Genomic DNA, 21,300 nt, shown 5'->3' on the forward strand with positions numbered 1-21,300 from the left:
TAATCTTGAGGTTTTATGTAAATTCAGCTAACTGCGTTGGATAGAGTGAAGTCATTAAAATCTTAGTTATATGAAGGGAGGATAAGCAATAATAAGTATGACGATTGTGTTCCCTAAAAAACGTGATTGATGAATTCGTTTAACACAATATTTCCTACCTTTCTTTTTATCGGCTTTAGGTTGCCCAAAAGGTTTTTTAGGAGTCTTATAATTGTTTGTTTATGAGTTTGTTTCATACCAAAGCCACTTTCACTATATGGGAGAATGAGTTCATATAATTAGTCTATCGTGTTACGGAAAGAGTCAATATTTATTACTAACCACTAATTCCATCTGCTTTAGGAAAATCATTCAGATTGTATCCGGATTTATAAGTAAATCTTCATCTTTTTTTTGTTTGATAAAAATATCTGATTCTCCAGAAAGCAGTAACATTCTTACTTCGATCTCAGCACTTTTAAATCCTTCTCTTGCCACATCGACCCATGTATTTAATCATCCTGTTCTCACTTGATAATTCATTAACTTATGGGGTGGTTTTGCCTTGGCCATATAGATCACATAAAGCTGTGCATGTATTTCGTGGATTGGAATGAACCATAATTGTAGGAAATTTTATCACAAATCTTGAACATTTGCGGAACCAAATCCATAACCTAGTCCAGCATTGGTAACAAATTATGCAAATGCGATGAGATGTGATGACACTGTCGTGTTTCCGAATGTTTTGTATGTAGTGAGGTTTTATATGCGTTGTTCAACCTAGCTACATGTGTACATCAAAGTAAAAACTGTGTACACATTTTTTTTAAATACCTGAATTGACATTAGTTCACCTACTTTACCAAAACCATAGACTCCGTTGTTAGTCTATTCCAAAACTTGAACACAGCTCTCATCCTCAACGTACTCATCTATGACACAATTTTCAACCCGATTATCAAAAACTGTTATACCAATAAATAAATCTCAGGTGTTCTTTCTTGAATTAAAAAATAAATGGTGATTGAAAGTAGGAAAAAAAGGCAAGTACCAACCTTACAATATGTATAAGCTAACCCGATAAGGAATAGTTATATGTTCCTTTGAAATTGATAAGTCACACTTATTTCATAATTTAAAATTTTCTAAGAGCAATAAAGCATAGATTTTTGAACAAAACATTTCAAATGTATCATAAATTCATCATTTTGTTGAAACTATAAAAAACTTGCCATGCAGTGGAGAGTCCATTTAAAATCATAAATAATGTAAACATTTATTTTTACAGTTTCATTAGACCTTTGAATACAATTTTAATATTAACAGCTGGTTCATTAAAAGTAGTGTAAAATTATCCATATGGTCGAAATGTAAACAAAATTGTAGAGTGAACTTTAAAGGCCTCTGGGGCAGAGCCCCAAGGAAATTTACATCGTTTCTCTTTTGAGGGCTCACCTACAGACCAATACCTTTCTTTAGACACCCCTACCAAGTTTCTACGCCCATTCGTTCTCTCAAATTAGCTGTGACAAAAACCTGGTTTTCCTCCATAAGAATAACATGGGATGGGAATTTAAAGGCCACTGGGGCAGAGCCCCGAGGGAATTCTCCATGTTTCTCTTTTGATGGCTCATCTACAGACCAGGACCTTTCTTTAGACACCTCTACCGAGTTTCTACACCCAGCCGTTTTCTCAAAATAGCTGTCACAAAGAAAAACAGTTTCAAATTAATATATAGATACTAGTGGCGTGTAGGGACATGAGTCCCTAAAAAGCTCAAATGGAAAATAAATTATTGTAATATTCAAACAAACTCAGAATCAAATTATTTATGTGTCAGGATAGATATCCAGTACTACATATCTTTTGTGTACAAAAATCAGTTTGTTGTTTGTCTTTGTTTGCTTTTTTATGTTATTTTCAATAAAGAATATGAATGATTCCAGAGATTTAACTGCTAAAGGCACCAAACATGCTTATGAATAAATATTGGTAGCTTTGGTTTTTTTGTTAATGCTGATAAAAAAAGCTTCCCCAATTGAAATACAGTATTGGAAATTGTCTTCGTCAAATAAGAAAAGGCCAAAATGGCGTGTTGAGATAAACTTGGTTCTTGGTCAAAACCGCTAAATTAGCATCCCTACCCTTCCTAACTATTAGCCTAGTGTAAGTATATGTGGTGGTAATCCTCCTAAAGGTGCGATTGACATATTCCACCAAAAAAGGGCCTAATCAACGTCTGATTACTATCTATTTTGCGACTGGTTAGGGTTCCCCAGTTATAGAAACTAATCACGACATAAATATTTTAACGGTTAGTTTTAAGAAACGGAAATTACCTCTATGTATTACTGTTATCTATAGATGCTCCCTTTACTACCGTGCATGCTAGGCTATATTATCTGAACCTTTTTTGCGTAGAGCAACAAAGTACTTAAGTACTTAATGAATTGTTTTCTAAGAGTAACCGTTGAGGTTATTCCACTTCATACAAAATATTGATTAACACTACAATAAATCTCAAATATAAATGTTATTAAATTTACAAAACAGTGTGGAATAAATCTTTAACATATGTTTTGAAATCAACACAAAGAAGATCATCATTAATCTTGAATAGTTTCGTTAATCTTGAAAACAATTTATTTCAACTTTGACATAACTAAAAAGTCTTGATTATTATGGGTAACGTTATCCATTTATAGAGTTGGTTTTATATAGTATACATTACATTGCAGAATTGACTGGCAAATGTGTAATCCAAATGTAATATTGCTTATTTGCCTAATGATAAATCACGATCAGCTGTATTGAAGTACGTAAGTATTGAAGTTGCTGCGTTGAAATGGCTATTTGTGGCCTTCTCTGCGAATTGAAATGTGCCACAATGCATGCAAGTGCTTTAAGAGGACCTAGATTGTGAGAAACAACACTCAAGTCATTTTCCAGCGTTCTTCTAAAGACAGGTTGTAAAACAGCTTCTGGATTTCTTTCACAGTTAGGCTCTACATGACATTCTCTTTTGCATTTCTTAAGTCTGTTGAATTCCTGGACACTCTCCCACGTCTTGCAGGTCTTCCTCTACCCTGTCTAGTTACTTCACTCATTATAAAACGGAAAAAAATAAACACAATTCATTTTAAACATTATTTACCAACATTGACTTTCGGAATAAATGTAAACATTGCAAATAAATAAGTAACAGCTGATAGAATGCAGACGTTTTTCAGTCCCCATGCATTTCTTATGGTGGATATTTTACATTATATCTCGTTTTCTGGTAACTTTATGGGAATTCTGCTATTTTTCCCGAGTCCCTGGGGTCAAGACCTTTAATTTAAGACCCTTCCCACTTTTCTGCGACTTACCAGACGTCCACAATTTTCTGGTAAAAATTTGGTCTTACAGAATTATATATATAGATTAACAGCTGGTTCATTAAAAATAGTGTAAAATTATCCATATGGTCGAAATGTAAACAAAACTGCAGAGTGAACTTTAAAGGCCTCTGGGGCAGAGCCCCAAGGAAATTTACATCGTTTCTCTTTTGAGGGCTCACCTACAGACCAATACCTTTCTTTAGACACCCCTACCAAGTTTCTACGCCCAGCCGTTTTCTCAAATTAGCTGTGACAAAAACCTCGTTTTCTTCCATAAGAATAACATGGGATGGGAATTTAAAGGCCACTGGTGCAGAGCCCTGAGGGAATTCTCCATGTTTCTCTTTTGATGGCTCATCTACAGACCAGGACCTTTCTTTAGACACCTCTACCGAGTTTCTACACCCAGCCGTTCTCTCAAAATAGCTGTCCCAAAGAAAAACAGTTTCAAATTAATATATAGATAAAATATGTTCACGTTTTGCCTCCTTTAGATAATATTTCTTGTAAGTGACTCAGTTTGTTCATAATAACCTAATGAACGCGTTTGATTTGTCTGTTGTAATATGTGTATTCATTCTAAATATGAAACTATAAAATGCCACCTCCATATCAAGATATGTTTTGTATTATAAGATTTTCTGCCAAAAGAAAATTATTTTGGCTGATTATAAATGTAAAATTTTGCGTCTAAATTATCTGATGTGCGGAGTTTGAAGTGGTTGTTTTCACAACAAATATAACTATTCAAAAGGTTAATTAAGCTTTCATTGCAGTTATTAGCTGTAATTAATCAACTGAGTAATTAAACAAATTAATCAGTTTATATGAAGGTTCAATGATGGATCTCCTAATAAAGCTATTTGGTATAAAATAAAATCAATGCATTTCGATCATCAGTATGAATTTAATTTCAAAATTGTCCATCATTACTTATATTACAATCACCTTTTAATGCTTTTAAAACAAGACGTCGTATATTTAATTTGAATTTTTAGTAAAGAATTGCGAGTAAAATAAGTTCTTAAGTATACGGTTGGTAGGTTAGTTAGGGTTCGACCTCCATTGGCTTTAAGCTTCGGTTTGGCCATGTGGAAGAGAAGTTTTTACCGCTGATAACATAAATAAGGTAATCATTGTGAATATATCGAATCTATGTGTACACATTGATTTGATGCCGACAGACTTCTCTTATTTCAACTGATTTTCTACAGCTATTTAATTAATAAACTTAAAATTGTACTACAAAAGCAATTTAATAAAAAATAACGAATATGTGAAGAATATTTTTAGAGAGTGTTTAGTTATTTTCATCTTAATTTCAGATAGCTTCCTTCAAGTTTTTATTAATATAAAAGCATTATTAATTTTAAATAGTGTGTATGCATTTTAATGATTCATTTTGGGATTGTTACATACATTTACGCTATGTATAGCCTTTTATATGGATACATGACACTTCAAACCGTGACCATTTTTTCTACCAGAACCTAAATGATTGTGATGTCTAGATCTAGTCAAACACAACTTAATCTAATCTATAAATAAAAATAGAAGCCTTGTACTCTGAATCGTTTTAGTGATCTTTGAGGAAGAACTGAACCAAACTTGAAAACTGTTTATTGAAACATTTTAACTACAGCTATTTAATTAATAAACTTAAAATTGTACTACAAAAGCAATTTAATAAAAAATAACGAATATGTGAAGAATATTTTTAGAGAGTGTTTAGTTATTTTCATCTTAATTTCAGATAGCTTCCTTCAAGTTTTTATTAATATAAAAGCATTATTAATTTTAAATAGTGTGTATGCATTTTAATGATTCATTTTGGGATTGTTACATACATTTACGCTATGTATAGCCTTTTATATGGATACATGACACTTCAAACCGTGACCATTTTTTCTACCAGAACCTAAATGATTGTGATGTCTAGATCTAGTCAAACACAACTTAATCTAATCTATAAATAAAAATAGAAGCCTTGTACTCTGAATCGTTTTAGTGATCTTTGAGGAAGAACTGAACCAAACTTGAAAACTGTTTATTGAAACATTTTAACTCCTATAAACACCCGACGCCGCAGCCTGGGGGTTGTTTCCGTGGTTCTTTCCCGCGCGTTGGTCTATTTTTGGCGGGCCCGCCGCTGCTATAGCACCAATGATCCAGTGTTTTTTTCACCCTCCTGCCACGTGTTTTGCCATACTTTCTGACCGATCTGTTATCTCTCCTGCTAATCTTATAATGTTTCTGTCGCCTCTTTACAGTTTTTGCGTTACACATCTTCGGGTGTTTGGCACATTTTCTTCTTTCTCTCTTCAACGGTGAGTCTTGTAGAGTTTTTCGCTTTCTTTGAATCCTTACCATGGTTGAAGACACAAGTAATTTTGGTTGCGATTTGTGAAAAAATGTTTCTATGACAACTTACGTGACAATTTTACATTTAAGTATAAAACGAATGTTAGTCGAATAAAGGTTAACTTTTCTTTTGCTATCCCAATAATATTGTAATAAACGATAATACTAACTGTTCAGTCGTTATGCCATGATTGCTTCTGTATTTGTAAAGTTATCTTGTAAACGGTTTACCGAAATGTATGTTGTTGCAAACGTGAAGCTAAACTGAACATGGATCTACCAATTGGAGGGTTGTATCATAAGTGGTTCTTGGTAAACATATCATGTAAAATGACCATCAGTGGGAGAGATGGTGTCATAAGTGATCCTGCATTAGTGACGCTATTTTGAGTGCTTACAGTTTGGATTTTTGATTAGCGTGGTAAAGCCATCTGGTTAACGTCATAGTTACTCTGTGTGTAGTAATTCACCGTGTTAAATTAAAGCTGTATTGGTTCTGATCAGTACTACAGTATTGAAAGTTAACCAACTTTACCATACACAACCAATTCATAATCAAGACTGTTAATTTTAAAAAGAAATACAAGACCATTCGTGCACTATAAACGTTTGTTAAAATAATTGACCATTCGTAAACTATCAAGACTCGTGTCTGGTTGTATTTTGTAAAATAGTATATTATGCTTTAAGGATGGGAATCAAAATTTTTATTTCAGCTGCGGGTTTTCGATACGGATGAAATGAGAACATTCTATTGGCTCTTATGGCGTGACGTCACTCTCTTCTCTTGAGGGAACACCATAACCGCAACGATACGAAGTGTAGCCATCGGTGTTCTTAGCGTAATGAATAGAGTATTCGGCTAGTGTACAAGAGTTAACCAGATCATATCCCTCCAGTAACTGTAACTTTTTGTCAAAGATTTTGTTTAGAATGAGATTACTTTTTAACTATACTTATTTTGTTAGAATTTGAGGCATTTATTATTTTATTTTATGAACAGAACTATTTTTTAGATTAGTAAATCTTCATTATAGTTTTATCTTATATATTTGTATATTATCAGCAAGTTTGGTTGGTTAGGTTAGGTTATGACAGTTTAACTTTAAAATATAAAAAAATTTTATAATTTTTAGTTTTTTACTCTCATTTTGTCTGTATTGAAAACCCGCAACTGAAATAAAAATTGTGCGGCCGGGAAGTGTTTTATGTAGGTAAACACCTTCCTGGGTGATTTGTGAACGATTATCGTCATACTTCCAGCAACAAGTTGTATATTATCTTTTTGCAAATTTAGACATATAAACTAACACAACCTCACTAATATTTTGGTCATTTTGCAACTTTGAACAAAGAACACCTTAACTCATACCTGTGTTTAGATTTATTAGGCAGCAGATTTGAGGTAATTCATTTAGACTTATTATTTCAAGTAGAAATTGCACCTTTTCTCTAACGTAATGCATCTTTTGTCATTAATGAGTTCATAAGTGGATAAATATTCTAAATTACATAAAGGTGGACGTAAATCAAGTGAATCAAAATAACGGAATATTTCGATACTACGGAACATACTTCGGCACATATATCGGTACTACAGAACATAATTCGGTACATATTTCGGTACTACGGAATATTTTCGGATATTTGGACGAGTTATACATGCTGAGGAGGGGGTGGTAAATTCGACGACAGCATAGCACTGATGGGTTTTATTGAAAAACAGACCAGTTGGTTTACCGTATTCCAGCTGACTTTACGGGTCCCTTACTGTAAACAAAGACTTCTGGTGTAAAAAGAGTACAGAAAAACTGTTTACAGTTGTGGTTAAAAAGCTAGTTAGTTGTGTGGTAGAAACTCATTTCGTGGTCAAAATCAATTCCGACTTGTCTTTATCACTCCAACTTCTCGTTATCATGTTCGCAAAGGTTTGTCGTATTCTGAATTGAGTTTGAAGTCTTGTTTGAAATGTTTATAAACACCTAATCTAATAATGCAAAACAAAAACCAATATTGGATTTGGTTTAATATACGCAGTTATAAGGAATCTATACAATCTTTAATTTTACTGGCTTTAGAGATATGTGCAATTGTAATTTTCAGCATATAATACGGTCTCGATATATCACGTTCTCAAATGTAATTATTATTGAAATCAGTGCGCTGCAAATACTAATTGGTGATATTTATATTACTTGCACAGCTTAAGAGATTTGATTAACAAATCAATGCTAATATTCATCAGTTTAGCGGATCAGGTTAAATATACGTTTATAACTAAACTTTTACTACTCAAATTTAGGTAATTACTCAACTCCAATGCAATCGCATATTGCTGAATGATTACATAACCATTTGTGAATATAAGCTTATTTATTGTGATCAAGCTGTTTTTCTATTCGTAAAAAAATATATTTTGTGTGTATTATTAATTGGAAGTTGTTTAAACCTGTATCAATTTTACTTTATGAGCCAACCTTTATAAATACATGAGAAAATACATTAAAAAAATAATCAGAGTGGCATCATTTTTGGAACGACTGATTATTAGGTGAGTTTTGGTCAAGAAATAACTTTTACTGTATAAAACAGCCAAAGGTTTAACAGTTATTCAGTAACTGAACTAAATATTGTTTTAATTGATAGGTAATAGAAGATAGCCAACATTGTCTATTAAAACATTATAACAAAGCGTCAGCGCGTCTGCATATTCACTATAGATACAACGGAAGGTTGTGTCACTACCAAATGCAGGGTTACAAACATGACGTTTTCGTGTTAAAATCATTATGTATTCAACAGTTGGTAACAATGCTAGGACAGACTGACAGTTCATTTGTTATCTACCTGTTCTGTGCTCTTTAATTTCCGCTTTTAGAAATTGCAGCGGAAAAATGCTTACAAAGAAAGAAATACTCTACAAAGAAACATATTGTTGATCAGAGTTATCTAAAAGAAGAGTATTTATCACATAAAATACCTAAAGTCTCTGACAATATAATTTATTGGGGGTAAACACATAAACATGGTTCTAAAATCACTCCTATAAGCTATAAGATCAAATAAATTCAATTTAATTTTCTAATAAAGTAATGTCAAAATATGAAGGATTACTTAATGTAATTGATAGAAACCCGAAAAGACTTTAGGATGTTTAGCTGTAGATTCAGAAACTTCCTCTTAATATGCAGGGTGTACTGGAAAATTCACTGTTTCCAAAGTTAGTTATGATATAATATTATTAGTGTTGTTGCAAAACTATTTAGGGAAAATACTAATACAATTTTGTTGTAAAATTAAATAAATGGTCGGAAAAGATCTATATTTTTTATAGGGTACAAAAACATTGTCTTCATTGTGTTATTTTTTTATTGGTTGATCAATACTAGAAATGATTTTGAATTTAAAGTAGTACACTTGATTATCATTACGTATTATTTAGTACTTAAACTTCTTTACTGCGATTTGTGTTTTTGTAGACCAGAGTAACATAATAGTAATCAAACAAAATTAAAAATGTAAAAAAAACTTAGCAATCAGCGAGAATCGCTGTGTTTAAAACTTTATAATTTTATGATTATTGAGAGATCAATCCTAAACACTGCTTTACCTGATGAATGGTGAATTGTGCTAACAAGACTGACGGACTTAAGCCCTATTGTTTAAGACCATTTAACCTATTATGCTCTGCCTAATTGTGCCTTTGAATTCAGCAAACTAATTCTACGCTAATTACCGGGTTGTTAATACCATTATTTGCGAACTTAGTGATGTCCTCCTGGCGCAGGAGCTTTGTGTTTGTAAGAAAGCAAAAAAACCTATCATACTTTTAATAACACTCTTAAAATAGGCAGTAGGTTCGGCATAAGAGATAATTATTGAAGATATTTTATATTGTGAGGAACCAATTAGCCTTTGGTAAACTATAATTACTTAAAAATAATATTTTCCTCTTGATTGAGTCAGCCCCTTACTTTTACCATTAAGAAAATAGGTATCATAAGGAGAATTACTTTTTTTAGATTATAACGTTTATCAATAAAAATACTTATAAGTTACTGTGATGTATAGACCTTGGAAGTCATGCAAAGCTTTAAAACACTTCTTCACAAGTTGAGTGTCACTGATTATTTTTCTAAATAAATACTTCAACTTATCATTTAACAGATACGTAAACAAATTCTGAAAGGCTTAACCACCTTATGCTAAGGAAATCTCCTCTCTTAAATGAAATCTCCATTACTCATGCTGGTAAAATAAATAATTAATTTAATAAAATAATTATAAACAAATGTGCAATGCTTATGCGTGCTGACTAATATTTAGTTTTTAGCAAGACCTGAAATGAATGAAGCAACTAAAGTAAAGACGGATTTGGAAGTTATTTATACTTTAGGAGAAAAGTCTGGAAATAAAACACGATTTCATTAAAACTCTTCCTCCTTTGGCAACAGGAACCCAAACAGAAATGTTCTCAAGTAATATCAGAGATTGAATTTATCGTAAACTTTCATATGTTTCATTGTACTACATGAATTGTTGTTTCTCAAACAGTGTGTTTTCAAGGATAAACAGCTATTATTGACTAAAACAAACTGTGAGGACATGTGTAAAATTAGGTAACAAAATGCATGATAATCTGATATGAATTACATGAAACCATATATTAATAGCAGAATGCGTTAATGTTTAGACTGATTTGTATTTTTTATATAGTTAAACAACCACAAAAAAAGGAAAATAATTCAGATTGTAAATTTAGGTCCCTATCAATGGTCTTATAAATATGTACTTTATAAGTAAATTGATAGTGTAGATGGTATAAAAAATGAATGACGCATTTTATTAAAATTGTATGATTAAAAAACACGTTAAAGTTAATCAAGAAGTTATTTCGGAGTAATATAACTATAATACCACGTTCTGACATTGCTGTCACCCGTGTGGTACCGGGTTAGAATAGGACCGCAGCCGTCCCTGGCTTGTCGTAAGAGGCTACTAGGGTGCTCGACGCATTCACTGGGAGTCTTTGGGAGTTCCCCTGTTGAGTTGCAGGGGTTGATCAGTTGATGTGTGCTCTACACTGCCCGATGGGTATTCTCAGTGGGTCGTGAGGAGCCAGCCACTTCAGGCCTTTGTCAGGAATTGCGCAAGGATGCAGAGGTCGGCATTTGCATTGAGATGGACATGTCATTTATCCAGTGCTGGGCAAACGGAAATCAACCCCCGGAAACTGAGATAGGGGTTTGTCCTTGAGGGCATACCGACGTTCTTGAGTGTTTCCGTTCCGTCTCTTCCCACACGATACGCTAAAAATTCCGTCCTTGCTACAAACCTCGCCTCATCACAACTTTAATATCAGCTCGGATGAGAAAGACACGAGAATGGTACTGGAGAAGAACCTTTCGAGGTTAGCTCCAAGGGCCAGATATTGACACCAGCAAAAGGGGTGTGGACATCACAACTCCCTCTTCAAGTACATATAGATCCTCTAGGATCTTCTTTTAACAAAAGAAATAGGGACTGTTGTGGAACATGGAAGCATGTAAATGGTGCTGTCGTTAACTCCAATTCATTATTTTCAGGAAACTATGGAAGGCATCCCATAAAGGAACCTTGGACTGTTCTCTGAACTGCAGATTCTTCAACAGCAGTTGGACGATGCTGATGAGAAAGAATCTAATCTATAGACCGACCTAATAGGCCTCATGAAGAATGTGGAAAAAACCCTTCAGATCCAGACCATTGTCAAACGGACAATAAACCACCCCAAGGGCAACCACTGGGCCTTCAACACACATCAATTGAGTTTTTTTATTGAATGAACTATGTGAATTCTCATTACCTATTACCTAGCAAACAGATTTAACATGAATTTAACACTTAACAAAGATATAAAGAAACTTACCCATTAGAGTAGCTGAGGGGTACAGAATGCACGACTCGCAGCGGTTCTTTCATCATCCGACTGAGGTTGAAGTTGGCGACCCCTGCGTCCTTCTTGGTGCGAGAACGGCGACGCGCATGCGTGGTAAACACCCTGCGCAGCTTCCCTTCCCTTGGGACCTCCCTCTCCTGCTCCCCCTCCCCTAGGGACGAGAGATCTAGGGAGGAGCCGGACTTGCACAACACTGACTTTAACATTGTTCTCCCTTACACTTGATGTTTACTATCACATCACTGTATTGTTTTGAATCACTTCACCAAAAACCTGTGGAATGATATGTTTGGAAATGGTATTTGCTGCAGTAAAATTGGTTATGAATTATGTAAATGTATTATATAAACGTTTAAGGCCTGCTATTAATTTCCTAGAAGAAATGATTTAGTATACTGTCCGTGAGTTTGATTAACACTACTCCACTGGTTTTAAAACCATAAGAGCCAGAGCCAGGTATTGTGAACCAAAGGCTGCATATCAAAAACGTTGTATGTAGCTAAGGCAGGAGACGTAAACTTGCGAATAGCTACATATTTATAAAGATCAACATTGGAATTTTAGCGTTTACATTACATAAGTTTGCTCGTTCACAGTTGATTTTTTTATGAATACTATGTACATAGGGGATCAAGCTGGTCTAGTGGTAGAGCTAGAGGCTTCGGTGCCATAGGTCCCGGGTTCAAGTCCCAACAATCACCAATGGATTTTATCTTTGTCATAATGCCCTAGGACTAGCCTGAATTAATGTGTAAAACAGTTCCGGGCTAGAACCTATATAGTGTGTGAAGGTGGGACAAAATAAATAAAAAATAAACTATGTAATCTTACAGTAAACAAAACATAACACCGAATACTTTGTACTAAGCTCGTAAAAATTCGTATCTTGGTTAGATTTTCAATTCAGAAATGACATGTTTTCAAAATAGCATGACACACTCTAATAACTAAGATTATGTTTCACAAATTTAATTGTTGAACAACGTTTAATAGCAGAGTTATTTCTTATTACAACCTTTGTTAAACCTAGAACGTGGTGTTTTACTACTGCTTTTTGTATTCCATTTGCATCATAATTAGCTCGACAATTCATTGAAAAAGGGTTATAACAAATTACATGATAGTAAACCACAAAAATTAAAACAAACATTCGTGAATGTTGGTTAATATCTGTAGCATGTCTGTGTTGGACAGATACGAGAATGTGAGTGATGGATTTTCCTTAAAACTCAACTCGACAAAATGTAAAAGTGCTTGAAGTAAATTATGATTTACGACGATAGAAAACGATGATATATGGAATGTGTTTATGAAAACACATGTCACTTACGCAAGTGTTACCAACCGAACAACACCTAATTTATTTACACTTATTTAAATGAAAATTATTTTTTTAACCGTAAACTAATGTTCTTCTTCATTGGTAATTCATATTTGTCCACATAATTATTTGCCCGTGAGGGATATAAGTCTTTTGTGGACTTTAAATAATTACTTTTAGCAATATTGACAATCAATTTGTTTGGAATAGATGAATGTAAAATGCAATAGACCAGTATATTTGAACTTACTTACGTTTAGAGTATCTGTATATGTAATGGAAATATTTATGGTGTTAATTAAACGCTAAAATTCCTACAAGATCTCAGAATTGAGCTATTTACTTGTACGTTTATTTTCAAATGCGAGTTCGTTTTTGTATATTTCTGATTCTCTGTGTTCGCCGTTTGTTAAGATGACCAGCGGTTCGATCTCTGAGATTAATGTTGAATGGTCCAATAAAATTTTGATTTTGATTTTGATCCCAAGAAAAGTACTGTTGTATACTTTTGATATTTCGAATCTGGACCCAAAACTATACTTGTGCATTTTGTTTATGAACGGCCCTGGCTAAAGAGATCTTAGTCTACAATACAACAATCGTGTTATTTATTCAAAATCAATCTTTCACATCCTCAAAATACTCATACTGTGGCCCAGGCTACATATAAAAGTAATATACTAATGTTACACTATTTAGAATGCCTCGAACCCAAAAGCAACTTTCATGCAAGACAAAACTAGCGCCTACAACTAAAGTATTTTTGATACACGTGAACAAAAAGGGTGGTTAGGGGCCAAGTTAAAAAATAATGTAGCTGCGGTATTACGGTGTATTGTTTTGTGGAGGAGGGGAAGTAGTTCAGGTGTGGTGGTTAAGTGGGTGTTTATATCCTCGACCCCCCCCCACAACCCCCCACAATTACCCCCACCGTCCAGCACACCCCCCCCCCAATTCATGGTCTCTTGTGTTTAATCTCTAGGTGTCCAGCCGAGCTCTAGCCGCTCTCTCTAAACTCCCAACCCAAGACCTTTGTCGCACAATCAGAAACTCGCCGAGCCACGTCTAGGCTCATTATAATGGACTGTGATGAAAGAGGAATTTTGAATTTTGATGTTAACGTTTATTAAAATTTCTTAAATATTTGGTGAGCGAGTTAGTTGGATGTTTCGTGGCCAAAACCTTTAAAACATTCCCTAAATGTTTGTTGTGATAAGTAAGCGGTTTCTCACAAAGATTAAAATAGCATAGTGAATGTTTTACTATTATGTTCACTGCTATAAAAACACAAATAGTATTGAAATGAAGGAGAGATTTGTTATTTTGATAAAAATACCATAAAATTAATTGGTTTTAATATATTCGTACAAAAATATTTCTAATAATTGCTCGACGTGCTAAAAAGTCAGGAAAAAGTTGAAAAGTCAATCTTAGTAAACAAAATAATTTTTAAGTGCAAGCAAGGCTGTCTAACTTCAAAATCATTTCGTTATAAGTATCCGTTTGCGAATATTCATTCGTATAAAAAAAATGCTCCAGAAAACTGTGTTAATATCTCAATCAATAAACCACAATAAGTATTAACGCTGCAGTTAATATATAATCAACCAATTATCCGTGCATATCAACACATTAACTATTGAACTGTTATTATATTAAAATATTTATCAATTATTATCTAGATTTGGTTACTGGTATCGTTATTTTTCTAAAAACGTTATGCATGTTTACTTAGCAAGATGAATCTGTATCTGGCTTATATATACTTATAAATATTTATCTTGTAACTTGAATCTCATGATTATTGTCTGTAAAAATGGTGTTTACCGTATAAACAAACAAACAAACAAACAAACTCCAGCTTAAGATGTTTAGTCTATGTTGCTATTGGTTTCTAACCGTTGAAATTGAATATTACATACTTATAGCTTAATATTTTATTTAAATACAAATTCCAAACTGTGTGTGTCGTAGATAATCAATCCGAAAACTAAATTTGACCTAAATTATTTTACCAGTGAAATCTCTCCTAAACAATCCTAATTAAAGGAGAGAAAATCCACCGATTGGATAAGAAGTAATGCAATATAAAAATACTTCAGGCCACCAATATTGTTATCGCAATACTCCACGCTTCAGTCCCATCGATTGGCCAGAGAAGTGATGATTGAATTTTAACGACCCTGCCAACAGAGGCTAACGAAATAATAATTCGATGAAAAATATATATAACTAGGTGACTAAGCCACCTTATATAGTTATAGTTACCGTCTGACAAGAAGAAGGTATCCGGTTTTATCCCGAGAAAAACTAATAGCCTACCTTTTAAAAATTAATTTAAGAACTTCGATGCACAGCATTTTGGATTATGGACAATATAAAGTAGCCGGGTGGTTATAGCGTTCTTCTAAAAATCTGAAGGTCGCTGGTTCGATTCAAAGCGGTATTGTTACCAGACCATGATGTCATTTGTCGTTGGACTATCAGGTGATGATGCTATCTAACAAAAGTCTAACTTAAGATAGAAACAATACCGAGATTTGGACCGTTTCCTCTCGAAAAACGTCAAAAATACCATATAAAATTCAATATAGCCTAGATAAACACCAAAATAAAGGGGTAGCTTATATTCTATCACAAGGACGTTAGTACAATGACGACCGTTGCCCATTTCCCGTAATATTGCACACTAAGTTGCAAACGAACATACTTGTGTAAAGATAGCTTCTCAAAACAACTTCAAACATGTTTTCAATTTTGCTTATGCAAATGAGTAGCTGTTTAGTAAATGATTCAATAGTTTCGCCTATTACGATTGTGTCAGTATACATTATACCAATGGTAAATCGAACTATGGGCAATAATGCAACAATAAGCCACAATTTATTGACAAAATCATAAATACTTTCAATTCTTCCGACTACTTACAATTATTGAAGTTGGTAACAGCTAGTTTTAATTCCCTAGAGAGAAAATCAACTACCTTATACCATGCTTATACCCACAATTCTTCTATAAAATAAAAACAGCTGTTTTGCTGTGGTATGACAAAAAAAAAATAGTTCCAACAAAATAAACAGCTGGTGGTGGTATTCACTGAAAACCTAATCAAACTATTCAATTAAATACTCCAGTAAACCCAGTTTAAAATACAAAAAACCTTGCCCCTGTACTTATATAATGATGCCTGTCAAAAACGGAAAAAGTTATTTAGTTATGGAACCAAAACGAAACAAAGGTTTTACATTAAAGCTGTAACTTTGTTACAAAGTAGGCGAAAGAGCTGCAGGCTTACACGCGACGAGGAATACGCATTAGATAACTACATTACCGCAAAATACAGGGTTTGGCAACTTGATTATGATCCTTGGTGAGAGTGAAACCATCTTAGGGTTATGTCGTTTTGGCGAATTGTTTAATTTTTAATAAAATTGGTTAAATAACAAATTTGTGATTTTTTGAGAAAGCAATGCGCTCGACTTGCTATTTATATAAAAAAAATCAAACAATTGCAATGTGCCAAGTTTAATTTAATAAACCCCTATGGTTTAGTCAGAAAGTTTATGACCATGTGATGTATATAAGATTTTTTTACTCAAAATAACCACAATCACCTGAATTTCTTACCTAATGACATACATGTTGATAAATCTTTAAAAAAAATACAACATTTACAATTAGACACTAAAGATAGCTTATATAAACAATATTATAGTGGTATGTTATTGTTTTGTATCTGCTATATCCATGAAATTAAACTATCAACTTGTTAGTAAACAGATGTTTCTTAAGTAAGAAGTCAATCTTGAATATTGAAAATCTCAATCTTTCAATATTGTATCATAATGTCAGCATGTCAACCCTGTAAAAATGGTGTGTCTTTGTGAAACTATTTAGACATTAAACGAGATTAATCAACAATACGTTATATTATATATTGAAGGAGTTCTGAACGTACTTTAGGAAAATAATTATTTTTCTAAAAGTACAAAAATACGTCAAAAACATTTGTAATAGTATATTTAATCTTATACTGTTTACTCACAAGATTTATTTATTTATTTATTCCAACGGCAAGATCACCAATTTACAATTTGGATTCAAGAAGCCTTTGTGGTAACAACATGCATTTTAACAGCAAACTTAACAACCAACTTAAATCTATGGCAGGAGCAGAGCAACAATGGTAACAGGAAAGATGGTAAATACATATAAAAAGTGGTGATTAGTGATCGATTTCGATTGGACACTCCAATCAGATCAGATCAAATAGGCGAATGACAAGAATCTAACAGTAGCCAATAGTATAAGGGACGCCATTAGGATTCCTATGGCCATTAGGAATCCTAATGGCGTCCCTTATACTTTTGGCTACTGTTGGATTCTTGTCATTCGCCTATTGGGTCTGATGATGATTGGAGTTTCCAATCGAAATCGATCACCATTTACCATAAATAAATAAATAATAAAAAAAATAATAATAATGCCTTTATTTACGAGCGAGTTTCATAATACATGGTTTTCAAACTAACTCAAGTCACTAAATCTAAACTATCCTAATATATTTACATAAGTATATATATATATATATATATATATTTACCGTCTTGTGAGTAAACACTGTAAGTGTAAATATATTATTGCGCGTGTTATTTGACGAATCTTTGTACTTTCAGGTAATTTAATAACACGTACGATGCTGATCAAGAAGTTATTCAAAGTAACAAGTAACATATTTTATAGTTGTATACAAACAACGAAAATTCTCCAAATTTCCCAATCTTATGATTACTACAGACTACCAAAACAAAACACAAACAGTACAGATCAATCCTGAACCAATCGAAGAGTAATTTAATCAGTGATTACTGTAACATCGTAAGTGGTACAGTGGGTTAATCTTGAAAAAAGTGCAATTTGTGGTGTTTCATTGGAGCGCTTTTAGATTGATCACTAGAAGTTTCATCTGAGCGCTTGTAGTTTCTACTGAGAGCTTATAGTTTCAACTGAGTGCTTGTAGATGGACTATTTATAGGTTCTACTAAATGCTTGTAGTTTCAACTGAGCGCTTGTTGATTGACTACTTATAGTTTCTACTGAGTGATTATAGGATCAACTGAGCGCTTGTAGTTTCTACTGAGCACTTGTAGTTTCAACAGATCACTTGTAGTTTCAACTGAGCGCTTGTAGATCGACTACTTATAGTTTCTACTGAGCGATTATAGGATCAACTGAGCACTTGTAGTTTCTACTGAGCACTTGTAGTTTTAACTGAGCACTTATAGTTTCAACTGAGCACTTGCAGTTTCAACTGAGAGCTTGTAGTATCAACTGAGCACTTGCAGTTTCTTCTTAGAGCAAGTAGTTTCAACTGAGCACTTGTAGTTTCAACTGAGGGCTTGTAATTTCAACTGAGCATTTGTATTCAACTGAGCGCTTCTAGTTTCAACTGAGCGCTTGTAGTTTCAACTGAGCACTTTGAGTTTCAACTGAGCGCTTGTAGTTTCAACTGAGAGATGCATGTCCCACGATCGTCCTTTCGTAATGTTTTGCTAATTCTGTTATAAGTCTTGGCAGCAAAACACTTCGAAAAGATGAACGTAAGACAAGACACAATTCTTCCAACGCCATGTGGGTTCTGTAGTAAGATGAGTGGAAGCGGCATTCTTACACCTGTACTAATTGTTACAATAACAATTGAAAATTGTTTCTCTTGATTACGGAATTACCATAATATTGACTTCTGTCTTTAATGTAAACATTGGAAATGTAAAATATTTACAATATAAAGTTTTTAAGGACATTTTTCCATGTTTATCGTATGAGAAATAAAACATTTACATTGCTCACAGAATGAATTTATCACAAAAAACTATGCATTTAACATCACATAGATACTGTACCCCATTTAACAATTTATTGTATTTACTAAATTAGGTTACAAAGTAAATAAAATGAAAAACCTGGAATATTTAAAAAAATTTTAAAAACAAATTATGTTATTGACAACAATTTTTAAGAATTATTGTTCTACAAGTATCACGTTTTTACCTACCTAAGCGATTGTTGCGAAGTTTCCCATCATGAAAAGGAAAAAAAGTGCAACAGATTTTATGGTTTAAATATAAAACCGTAATTTCTCAAATAGGAAAACATCAACACCTCCAAAACTGAACTTAATAAAAGAAATCGTCATATTGGCATCAAAAACATTTATCGTATCTATGCACCTTTGAGATTTGTATTAACCTGAAAAACATTCTGACAACAGGAGATTGAAAGTAGGCTAGGACCTGGAAAAAAAAGATGCAAGCATCGTTTCATTACCTGTGTAAGAAGGCAATGTCATATTATATAGCATAAACAGAAAAAAAATATTATTTAACAAATATATTAGGTACAAAATTTATCTTAGTTCCGTAATCAACGTTACACCATTAGTCTGTTTGCAGTTGTATTTAACAATGTATTCCATTCACGTTTCAGAGTGCAGTACAAGAACAGTTCATCGTAGACGAATAATTAATTTCGGTGTAAATTTGAGCTTAGAGAATTGTCAGAGCAAAACATTACGTAATAAATCACCGTGTTTTCTTAACAGGAACAGCTAATGACATTAGGGGCAAAACATTTATATGATTTAATTATTTAATTCATTTTTGTGAAAGAAAATATGTTCGTTCTGCAGGCATTTCTAAGCTGTTCAATCTAACATCGTGAATCTTTGAGATATTGTCTATGGAAAAGATTTTAGAAGGTTCTACAACTGATAAGGCTTAATTTGTGTAATTTCAGTCTCTGAGGCCACCTAAGCTTTTAAAGCTACGATGTTAAAGCTACGAAAATTAGGCTAATAAATTATTCCAACGAAACAAAAGTACTTTTGAAAATTTCTATAAAATAGTAAAGAACTATTATAACACCATACTATACTTAAATACATGCTGTTATATAGCCAAAGCACATAAACATCTGTAAATGCTATACAGCTATTCAAATGATATATTTTACAATATTGAACCCCTTAATGAAAAAAACTATGTTCTGTAATTAGTGGTAATACAATAAATTTTTTATTTACTTAGTCACATAAGTTTTATGTGACGAAATTATTCTTATCTGTTGGCATGATACCTTATAGATACTACGACTACGATCAGCTGGTTCAGCGTTTTACAGCCTTTGGGTATTGATACTACGACTCAACCTGTTGTTTCGTGTTAACATTCTATTTTCGTTCAACACTTGAATTAAAACTAACCTAAAAACGTGTTCTATAGTGTTTGAAAGACTAATTATTTATATGCTTTATTGTAACTGTAGGAAAAATATAGTGTGTAACGCGAGTGCAAAGTGCGCCATTTCGCACACAAGTTACACAATTAACTATTTTAGTATTCTTGCCTCACAAATTGCGCTTTAAGTAATACGCATGGAATATATCCTTTTTCTAGATAGGGAAAATGGCTCATTCTTTTCCTGGTTTCCAGCTAAGGAAAGTGAACCACCCCTTCCAACTTGGTTCCCGTTCTTATCTTTATAGTCCAAATACATCACGTCACATATTTTCAAGGAGGGTGTTTTCTTCACTCTCAACTCTATCAACAACAAAATGTAGGTGCAAAACGTAATTTTAAACAAATACAAAGTATAATGTTTAAAAGAAACACATGATACTTATTTTTGTACTGCTATAATGTGATATGTTAACAAGTGACTATCTTACTCTAAAATAAATAACAATTGCCTCAAAAAATTATAAACTATTGTGATCTTTTAAACTTACGAACAATAAAAAAGTCTACACCTCCATTTACATTCCTTTTTAAAATATAATTATAAAAAATATTATTTCCTAGCAAAGTAAAAAGTAGTGATTACAAACAAAATTTCAAATTTAAGTTGTCTATTCCATATTGTATAAAATGTTAATGTAATATCCTTTTCTATTAAGCAGACACCGACTGACCTTAATTTGTGTCGAATAAAATGTCGCCCTTGATTAAAAACTGCTGATTCTTAACAAGTGACGTAGATGAGATGTTAATAAGATAAAACTTAGACTAATGGTTTTCCTCACAAATATTAGCACAGAAACGGTATGGATCATAATCATGAACAAATGACGTCATTGTTCCTAATGTCTATACTAAAAGCCAGAACAGCTGGTTTTTTAAGTTGTTTTACAGTTCCATTTAAATAATAATAAAAACACCTTCACTTTCAGGCCAAGAACATCATATGTTTGTGTTTATGTTTATGACCCATACAATTTCCGTTCTAATATTTATGGTCTTTACTATAACGTTACTTTTTA

The 21,300-nt window shown here is 33.0% G+C and overlaps 1 protein-coding gene across 2 annotated transcripts in view; it reads right to left on the minus strand.

Annotated features, from left to right (window-relative positions):
* Positions 1-21,300, minus strand: part of LOC128991654 (GTPase-activating Rap/Ran-GAP domain-like protein 3) — a 395,113-nt gene that overhangs the window by 271,343 nt on the left and 102,470 nt on the right. For both annotated transcript variants that reach the window (XM_054414733.1, XM_054414732.1), the window contains exon 2: positions 11,633-11,935. In XM_054414733.1, the coding sequence (XP_054270708.1) occupies positions 11,633-11,868 (236 nt within the window). In that variant the 5' untranslated portion in view covers positions 11,869-11,935. The remainder of the gene's footprint in view (positions 1-11,632; positions 11,936-21,300) is intronic.

The sequence above is a fragment of the Macrosteles quadrilineatus genome, unplaced genomic scaffold (assembly GCF_028750875.1).
Source record: "Macrosteles quadrilineatus isolate MER2022 unplaced genomic scaffold, UCM_ALF_1.0 Scaffold_4__1_contigs__length_99947679, whole genome shotgun sequence".
NCBI classification, from domain to species: Eukaryota; Metazoa; Arthropoda; class Insecta; order Hemiptera; family Cicadellidae; genus Macrosteles; species Macrosteles quadrilineatus.